General features: G+C 37.5%; 1 protein-coding gene across 2 annotated transcripts in view; it reads left to right on the forward strand.

The window, feature by feature from the left end:
• Positions 1-9945, forward strand: part of LOC106964541 (muscarinic acetylcholine receptor M4-like) — a 33214-nt gene extending 23269 nt beyond the window's left edge. For both annotated transcript variants that reach the window (XM_015060122.1, XM_015060121.1), the window contains 4 exons: positions 1642-2240; positions 5078-5232; positions 5747-5948; positions 9779-9945. In XM_015060122.1, the coding sequence (XP_014915608.1) occupies positions 1642-2240; positions 5078-5232; positions 5747-5948; positions 9779-9943 (1121 nt within the window). In that variant the 3' untranslated portion in view covers positions 9944-9945. The remainder of the gene's footprint in view (positions 1-1641; positions 2241-5077; positions 5233-5746; positions 5949-9778) is intronic.
• Positions 9946-10757: the final 812 nt, after the last annotated feature.

Consider the following 10757-nt stretch of genomic DNA (forward strand, 5'->3'; position numbering starts at 1 on the left):
TTTTCCTTCATAGTGATTAGAGTTCAATTTTTAATTGCATAAAGTATTTTTGACTCAAATGTGGAAGAAAATCAAACAGTAGATTTCTTAAGTCTTGTCTCTGAGTGAGTTTTAAAAATGAGATCTTTGTTTTGGCTTTTGGAGTAATTACTACTTCTTCTCCAAATGGCGTTTCAGATCTCTTCACTTCAGCTACCAATTTAAGTTCATTTGGTTTAGTTTGAGAGCTGATATGATTTTCTCACTAAAACATCTGAATCATCCACAGTTCTGGTTCCTGTTCAGGTACAACCAGATGCTTAAAAATGCCACATTCATGTATTCACAGCTTCTGTTCCTCAGAGATTCAACTAAATTCAATGTATTGATATAGTGCCAATTCACAACCAATGTCTTCTCAAGGCACTTTACAAAAAATAATTTTATTTCAATCATTGATACATTTGAATTGATCCCAGTTAATTATTCAAAGTTTAAAAAGTTTCTAAGGAAACCCAGCAGATTACGTTGACTCAGTGACTTTCAGTATTTATTCCTGCTGGAAGAGCGTGTTGCAACAATCGCTTGTATTGTCATTGACTTTACAGCAATGCCTCATACCGAGCATTTATGAGGTGACGGTGGAGAGGAAAATGAAAAACTCCTCTTTAATAGGAAGAAATCTGAAGCAGAACCAGAACCAGGCTCAGTACAAGCAGTCGCCTGCCACGAGAACCTTAAACTCTATTCTGGATTTAACAGGGAGTCAATGAAGTGAAGCTAAGGCAGAAAAATATGATCTATCTTTTTAATTTTCATCAGATTTGATCAATATCAGGACTGGTGTAGTCCAATCACCACTGGAAACGAGTCTTACTTGCTTGCTTTGATTATATTCCTCATAGAACCTCATGTTCCTGCAACACCCACCATAAAAACCTTAAGGGTCACAGTCAAAAGCTTTCTCCACATCCACACATGTAGACCAGTTGAACCATGATCCGCTCAACATTCCCAAAGCCACGCTGCTCCTTCTGGGTCTGAGGTTTGACAGCTGGAGTCAGTTTTTTCAGTGTGCTCAGTCTTCACATCATTTGAGATGAATATCAGCACACAAGGCATCTCCCATCTTCAAAACTGCTGTCACTCATCTATCTGTGTCTGTCTATCATGTAGAACATTGCCTGTCAAAATGTCCAAAAACATAGTGTGGAAGTGTGCAGAGATATCAGTGTGTTTTAGGATCTATCAAATTCCTGGTGGCAGTGCAAACAGCAGGTGTTTGTTTCAGGTTGTCCATGGATACTAACTGGATGGGTTTGGGGATCTGACATGTTTTGGGTTTTCTGTTTTAATTTCCAGGTGGTTTCCATAATAATAATAATAATAATAATTATTATTATTATTATTATTATTATTATTATTATTGTCATTATAGAAACCATGCAATAAGTTTAATCATTTCTAACACTTGTCCACAATCTCAGTCTCATTTTTTACTTTCCTTTCTCAATGTAAATCTGTTTAATCAGTTTACTGAAGCATACAGAAATACAAGTAGAGGCACTGTCTACTATCAGACAGTAATTCCACATTTCAAACTTAGCTACATTTCATGGTTCCCCACCGTCTTCTAATTTCTGCCTTTGGTTTTTCCCTCAGGGTCGTTGGGTAACCAGTCGGCTGACCTGTTCTCCAACATCTCCTGTAATGAGTCGACCAACAGTTCCACATCCTGCTCTCTTCCCGACAACAATGCATGGTCTGAAAGTCGGTATAAAACCTTGGAGATGTTTTTTATTGCTTTGGTGACTGGATCTCTGAGTTTTGTGACTGTGACTGGAAACATATTAGTTATGCTGTCCATCAAAGTGAACCGCCACTTACAGACTGTCAATAACTATTTTTTATTTTCCCTGGCCTGTGCTGACCTGATCATCGGAGTTTTCAGCATGAACTTATACACAGTCTACATCATTGTTGGCTCCTGGCCACTGGGACCGGTCGTCTGCGATCTGTGGCTAGCGTTAGATTACGTCGTCTCGAACGCTTCTGTGATGAACTTATTGATCATCAGCTTTGATCGCTACTTCTGCGTGACCAAACCCCTGACGTATCCCACCAGAAGGACAACCAAGATGGCGGGACTAATGATCGCTGCAGCGTGGATCCTGTCATTCATCTTGTGGGCTCCAGCCATCTTGTTCTGGCAGTTCATTGTCGGGCAGCGAACAGTACCAGCAGGAGAATGCTACATTCAGGTACATTTTATAGGTCAAGTACGACTGTCGATGTCCCACGTTACTAAGAGGAAAAGTCAACATTTTTAAAGTTAGGTTTCCAGGAAGTTATTGGAATAAATAACTCACTTCATGTCTTCATTTGTATGAGTACAAATTAGTTTCAATTTATGAAAGGAGATAAATAAAAGTCTTGTCTTCCACTTTCTTAAATTTAAGTCTCTGGAAAGGAAACCATGAAATACCGTTTCCTCGTTCACCCTAAACCAGAACTTAACAAAGGTGAGGAAAAACCATAAAGCAGAAAAAGTAACTGCTGACATTTAGTCCACTTCATCGAGCCAATGCCAGAGGTAAAATGGATGTGTTTCTTTACTTGAAGATACAGTGACTGACAGAGTCTGGGAGAAGCAAAAAAAAAAAAGAAAGAAGTATGGCCTTGACTATTTAAAATTTAGATTTTCATTGTTTGGATCTGAAGATGTTCCACAGGGAAATTGTTACCTGCCAAGAATCTTTTTGGGAACAAACCACCAACTTTCCCCCTTACAGAGCAGCCTTCCCCAGAATCTCCCCCACTCAGCTCCTTCAGACTAGCCAGCAGCAATTAGCAAACACCTGGTGGAACTGCTGAGCTCATTATAGTAGCTACTTCTCAGTGAAACAATGGTAAAATGTTATTAGAGTTAATAGAGGAGCCATGTTGTGATGACTTCCTGAAGATGAGTTTCAGAAAGAGGAGGAACTTTTAAAGAGACAGAGACCCAATTTCAAGGCATTAAATTACAAAGTCAAATTTGTTTAAAGTCATATTTGACATATATATAATTTTTTATAACAACTGAAGATAACACCTTTTATATGATTGTGATGTAAAATGGCACTATGTGTCTGGAAAATGCACAATATTGTCCCTTGAAGTAAATTTTCTCTTGGAGTCTGAGAATTATGATCTCACAATACTTTTAGCTTGATCTCTTAAAAATGAGTTTCTCTCATCTCAAAAGCAATTCAGCTTCAAAAATATCAATTGCTGTTTTGCAAACAGTTAAACTTTCTGTTATTGAAGTCATGTGGTTTCAAATTAACAATTAATGTAGATCAAGCAATGTTGAGCGGATCATGGTTTAACCAGTCTACATGTGTGGATGTGGAGAAAGCTTTTGACTGTGACCCTTAAGGTTTTTATGGTGGGTGTTGCAGGAACATGAGGTTCTATGAGGAATATAATCAAAACAAGCAATGTAATGTAGATCTCTCAATTTTTACTATTGTGCAGCACAATGACTCTGGCAGGAGAGGCTTCTCAGGATTTAATCTGTTCAATGTTTCACATGGAAGGTCATTAGTAGAGGACCACTCTGTACTACAGTCCTTATGTAAACAACAGAAGGTTTGCATACATAACAGTATAATGCAAATATGATATCAGGTTAATAGATCATAAAACTACTTTTGCATTTCCCCCTCTCACTCACCCCCTCTACCTCTGTTCATACAGGCCATTAGGTTTACCCTGTGAAAGCAGCTAATGTGATTTCTAAATAATTGGACACTAAGTAAGTTATCTACTGCTGTTCAGTGGAACCCAGCTTAAAGAATACTGGACAGTCACTTCATTAAATACATTCTCTATATTTTAAAGATATTAAGAATTATTATTTTGTTCCAAGTCATTAAATCACCTGAAAGGCCTTTTGAAACTGATTTTACTGTAGGATTTATGTTTCAACATTGACTAGGCCACTCCAAAAGCTTCATCTTTAGCAAATCTGATATTCTCCCCAACAAATTTACTGGTGTGCATTTGTTTCACTCATTTAACAAAGCAATTATGTTCATGTTTCATAATAAATGAAATAATTGAAATCTGCAATTCATATTTACTAGTATTATCTTCATCTCATATTTATTTTTATAGCATAGTCAGTTCTAATGATCAACGTGACGTGAAACCTAAATATGGTGGTAATGTTTCTATGACTTCTGGTTTCATCTTCAGTATTCTATGAGAAAATGATGGAGCAAAAAAAATTGCACTTCAATCAAACTAAACAAAAGCATTGTTGCCAGTGAAGATGAATTATTTTTGGTTTTGCAACATTTCCCAATGTTAGCATCACAATGTGAAATAAATCCTGAAAATATCCAATAAATCTGTTTCCATTCTACTGGTGTCAGTATGTGCTAATGCTAACTGTAGCAGACTACTTAGTAGATGGTGGATTCCAGGAAAATAAAGATATACATAAGGATTTTGAGGAAGATATGCAATGGAAAAAAAAACCCTATATTTATTAACTATGACCATGATTTTGCAACAACTTGGTAGTATTTTCTTAGCAAGAAGGTCCCAGGTTTGAATCCCAGCCAGTCTTTCTGCATGAAGCTTCTCTCAAGAAGCATGACATGGACTGCTCTACATTTCAAGTGGGAATAGATGATGGAAACCCAAAAGCCAATTTGAAACAATATCTGGTAATATCTGGTAAATAATAATATCTGGTAAATTCTTTGGAAGAGTTTTTTTATTATTATTATTTCCACCCCTTCAAGAATCCAATTTGAAAATTGGTGGAAAATTTGATATAAATGCAACCAGAGCTGAGTTTGTGAGAATATCCTTTTATTTTGACCAAAAATAGTCTTTGTATAGTCTTTACATGGTTTGTATTAGTCAGTGCAAAGCGTCGGTCTCAATATTAGTCTAGTAAACGTGTGAAGTATACAAAATGCTTTTTATTGGACTTTAAATTGTTGCCTGTGTATCTAACTCTTATATGTCTTAATTCCCTCTGAATGTGAACCACAAGATTTTATTGAGTTTATGTTTTTCTTTTCTCTGTTTCCTCCTCCAGTTCCTTTCTAACCCTGCAGTGACCTTTGGGACGGCTATAGCTGCCTTCTATCTGCCCGTCGTTATTATGACAGTCCTATACATCAACATCTCCTTGGCTTCCAGGAGCAGAGTCTCCAAACACAAACCTGAGAAGAAAGAGAAGAAGGGAATCAAGTAAGATTGATCAGTGAATTAAACATCAAACTTCTTTGAAATACTTTCTGGACATAAGAGGGATTTATTTATTTATTTTTCTCAAATTCAACCTAGCTTAAAAAATACCAGTGGTTTACATACCCCGTATATAATGATGCAATCTTTTTCTTCACTCTGACATTAAATCCGGTTTAACTTTTCAGTGTGGCTCTGATTAGATCATGTCATGAATTAACTCATCAAACCTTTATCCACCTGCAACATCATCCAAAACTGATTGATGACATAATGAGTCTAAATTTAAAGAAAGTCACAAAGATTTTTGAAAAGAAAAAAATATTCTGACATTTAGAAAATTGAAACAGTTTAATGAAACAGGATAACTTTAGAATGATTTAATATCAGGAAGCAGGACAAAAAAGGAGTTACTGTTTGATATTATTGTAAAACAGCTTTGGCAACGTCCAAAAACATTCTCTAAGAGTCTTAAGCATATTTTCTAATTGAATATAATAACTGTCCATTTCCCCAGACCTCCCAACCTGCTAAAGAGTCACATGATAAAGCAGAACAACAACAACGATACCAGCCCTCAAGCCAGTCCTCGCTCCACTCCCAAGGCCAGCCTGGACTCCACCACCACCGCCCTGGATGGAGTAAAGAACGGCCAGGTGGAGGAACAGAAACCTCCCCAAGCCGAAGCCCTGGGGCACCCCAGTCCCAGACTGGCACAGGTATTGGCTTATTCTTCTAAAGTTTACTAGATATTAGAAAGTTTAGTTGTTGGAAAAATCAAACTCTAAGCTTTAGTATGAGGGTCTTTGCATCCATTTTGATTAAACTTGCAGGATGTTTATCTCTTGAGTTGTTCCCAATAGTGAAAGAAATGTGGAATTTAAGCTGATCAGCATTATCACATTCTCTGTATGAATATGGCCTTAAATCATAAATAAATAACTGTAGTCTTAGAGCTATTTCCACATTTATTCAGTCCCCTCCGGTAACTGTGGAGCTGAATATCGTCCGTTCCCTCGGTTCTCCCTGCGGTGTATAGCTCAGGGCCTCATCCTGAAAACCTGAGTTATTTCCTCTTTAAATCCTCTCTGGTTCTGAATCCTCTTATGTTCCTTTTTCCTTCTGTTGCTTTCACTTGAAATTGTTCTGTCTAGATGTTTGAAAATGAGGAGAAGAAACTCTAAATACATCTTTGAACACTGATGATGTTAGACTTATTTTATTATCATTGCACAAAGACACAACAGTGAATTTAGAAACGAAATGTTGTTGCTTGGCTACCAGAGTACACATAAAAAGTACTGAAAAACTTTAAGTGTGACTCTACATAGATTTAAAGCTATATATAGCTTTAAATCTGTAGGTTTATGAATTTATTAGAGCCATAGTTTAAAGGACAGTCTTAGTTTGAATGTTGGTGTTGCTGAAGAAGAAAAAGATAAAGATGATAGAGGGAATTGTTAAGACAAAGAGAGAGAGAAGGTGAAACAGGTTAAAAACTGAGAAACCACACCCCAGTAAAACTGAGACAGATCTCCATAGCAACACTGAAAACCTTATTGTTACTTTTTGGTGCAGGCAGAACGTTGCGCGCCTATATGATTGTCAGTGTTGTTGTTTTGTTCTGAAGGATGAATGCCCTCGGCCTACATGTTCACCTTTACCTTCTGTTTCAGCTCCAGCAGCAGCTGTACGGCAGCATAAAGTGTTTATGCTAAATTACAATTGGGTTCAAAATAATAGCATGTCTATAAAAAGTGAGCAATGCTCAAAATCCTTCTGATAGCTTTTATTTTGGTAAATGTCATGGAAGCAGATAATATTCTTCCCTAAATCACAAACTTACACAGATTTTAGCTCATATATTATCAGTTTGTTGTTTCTTGTATAGATTCAAACATTTTTTATTGTTTTTTTATTTACTTATGTTCATACACATCTTCTACCTTTTTTGCTATAAATTAACTTACTTAGCTGTGGATCATTTGTAATCTGAGTGTGCTGTTTTAATAACTGCACAGTAATATATTTTTTGTTGTAGATTTGTACAGTGTTTTATTATTTTTACCTTTGTGTGAATATATATGTCCACACTGCTGTGATACCTGAATTTGCCCTCTGTGGGACAACAAATGATAAACATTACTACATCACTACAGAAACAGGTGAGAAATATTAGATCATCCAAATTAACATAAGCGTCTCCATTTTTAATTTACATAGTCAAACCTTTATTGTGTAAGCTGAAAACTTGGAAAACGTAGTGAACCACTGAACTGATGTTTAGCTGTTTCTGAGATCTGTGTTGCCTCAGAATCAGCATATTTGACCTCACCTGTTTGAGTTTCAGCCACTCGTTGTGTAAGGAAACATGACTTGTTCAAGTATTTTCTTGTATTCAGACTGATCCATGATCACTGGTGTTAGAGCAGTAGATCATAAACACCACAGCATGAGAAACATTTCCTTTCTTTAGAGCCTTTACCACAGTGCATCATAGTTTAAAATCAGTGTTTGGGAAATTATCTGACAAACTGTCTGTGGCCCAAAAAGAAAAATCTGTCTTTTATCACTCCCTTAAATGTTCCATCATATCTCTTTTGTTCAGAAAATGTTGATTATAAGGTGTTAACTCTTTTGCCAAGTTGGTTTTATTCAGCACTGTAAAGTGTTCGAACCTCTACCACAGTTTGCGAGACTGAAGGACTGTGTGTCTACACAGCAAATTCGGAAGTGTCAGATTTCCAGTGCAAGGGTTGTATGTTAAAAATACAGTGTTAATTAAACAATATGAGTGTTAGTGAGTGTTAAGCCGTTTTCGCACTGCAAGGAACTGAACGGTATGGAAAGGAACGGTTCCACCCGTACTGCAGCCCTGTTGTGTTTGCATATACACTGAGGGCGCCATCGAAGCGGTACCGCACGTCATTATTTTTGAAACTAAACAATGTGGTTCACAACCTTCACCAGTTTAGGTTTTGAGTTGGTTATTTGCCAACTACCAAGATAATAAAGAAGAAGAACAGTTACTACTACGACGACAACAACTCAACAATGGATGGCATGGATTTAATTTTGCTGCTCATCAAAATAAAATACAGTTTAGTGAGAGCCAGCTGTCAACGGAAAATCAACGTCTGACTCCATAACAACCAGCGGCCAATCAGCTGCTGATTCTAAGCAGAACCGCTTGGCCGGCCCGATTGGAACCACAGCTCTTGTGGTTCCAAGGGGCCGGGTGGAACCAGTCAGAAGTTCTAATGCAAACACAGTCTGCCCTACTTTGAAACCGTTCCGTTCCTTGCAGTGTGAAAACGGCTTTAGTTTCCCTAAAACTCACTAAAGAGTTCCAAAGAGTTAAACAAAAAGCAATCCAGTCCAATGTTAATTTCTAAATTAACTCCAACAGTCTAACTCAACACTCAATCTGGTGTTGATTTAGAAATCAACATCAGACAGTTCCTCACACAATTGTAACATAATTTTGACATCACATCAGGGAAGGAGCTACAGGTAGGGTGGAGGTTGCAACAGGCCCCCAGTCTGATCTAGAAAGGGACCACATGGGAGGCAGAACATGCCTTCTGGGATCAAAATTTTCTTTATAACATCTGACAAGAACTATAAAATGGAAGCACTCTCCTGTTTTAGACTCTGTATGATACCCAGTAGGTTATATAGTAGGGTGCCCCATGGTTGACTCATGGTTGCTAAAAACCTTACCAGACTGACTGATTTTAGTGACATAGTGGGTGTGAAATATTGAATAAATTTAATAAAATGTTGTGCCACATGACTGGCTTTATTCTCACTCTTATATTTAACTTTATGACACAAAAGACTACAAATGAATCGTCCTTATTGTCTCCAGGTGCATTCTGGGTAAAGCTCGTCACCAACGTCACCATCAGTCACTTGGCAACAAATGGCAAACTAGCTAGAGCATTTCTACAGATTACGTTAACATGTTTTGAGTTTGTGTTGTTTCATCATTAGCCTGGTGTTTCTGTTCTTCTCTTGGTTTGTTGTACTTCATGTCAGATGGATTTCAAAATGACATAGTGGTATTGTTTTTTTTTTTTTTTTTTTACTGTGGAGGGAATCCATCTAATCATAAACTCCTGGTGTGGCCTATCTCTGTGTCTGGGCTCATTAGTGTATTCTGTTTTAGTGAAAGGTGAAGGTTTACACTCTGGATGTTCGCTCTACGTTTTTGATGGATCTGTTTAAGTTCCTTCCAGTCAAAGAATGGCTCCTTTCATTTTACTGATGTCAGTTCACAGACTAAAGTCAGAATGCAGATTCCACATATAGAATCTCCCACAATCCTCCTACCTGCTCTATTAATCAGAAGATCTAACGAGAATTTCTCACAGCTCTCCATGAAGCAGATTCTAAATTCATAACCATCTGCAGAATGCTGCAGTCCTCTAACCCCTACTTGCAGCTTTGGAGTGCCCTCAAATTAAAGCAGAGAGACTGCATTTTGAGTCTGCATTTATTACATAACTGAGTGGCATCAGAGTTTGTGCCTTTTTCTTTCTTACAGGAAGAGAAGGAGAGTTCCAACGACTCGTCCACAGCTTTTATCCCTCCAACAGAACCAAAGGCCAACAGTGAGGCGACGTCTGAGGTTTGTGTCCAAAATGTGGATAATATTGTTGTCCGTGGTCATAAAGGGAAGCACATGGTCAGTAACTCATGGAGGCTGTAACATTTAAGCACTGCTCAGTTGTGTGGTAAGAGAATATAGAGATCCTTTCATGTTGTTTACAACACACTGTGGGACCCGGTGTGTTTTCTGCTGCTGTAAACTTCCTGGTCTAAGGTTCAACGTCTCTGTTCAGAAGTGGTGATCTGCATACTGTGGCTTGCTAAATTATCAATACTTTTCCTTGAACTTTTCCATATTTTGTTGCATTACATTCACAAACATTAATATATTTCACTGGAATTTAATGTGAAAGACCAACACAAAGTTGTTATAACTATGGCTGAAAAACATATAATAATATACATAAGCATTTCATATCAGTCAATATTGATAATTATTGATTTGTTTTTTGTTTTAAAACTCTAAAATCCTGCCAACCTGCTGCTGTGACCGTTCCTGTTTTATCCAGTTTTTTTTATTTTTAAGCAGTTATGAAATATGATGGCAAAACCTGAAAGTGCTGCTGCACAAGTTAATTAACAAGTTGTTGCTAGGTAACCAAACTGTGAGTGAGTTAGTCGATGCCACCAGTCTTGTTTTGCTGGCTAGGAGAAGTTGAGCGGCTAGTCTTTCCTCTGCCTACATCCCCCAGAATGCTGTGCGATTTTGGATCCGATTTCAGTAAATTCAGACAGAACCTTCTTGATTCTTTCTGTGCTTCGCTCAACACGGACTGACTAGCCAATCAGAGGCAAACATAAGGAGAAATGCATCTCTCTTGACAGCCAATGAGAAACAACTTCTTAAGCTCAGAAAGAGTATATTATTGATTTATTCTCCAATGCACAAAAAGTTTATTTGTACAGCAAATCTC

Source organism: Poecilia latipinna, unplaced genomic scaffold (genome assembly GCF_001443285.1).
Source record: "Poecilia latipinna isolate Pla-1442-1.1 unplaced genomic scaffold, P_latipinna-1.0 Scaffold1688, whole genome shotgun sequence".
In the NCBI taxonomy this organism is placed as follows: Eukaryota; Metazoa; Chordata; class Actinopteri; order Cyprinodontiformes; family Poeciliidae; genus Poecilia; species Poecilia latipinna.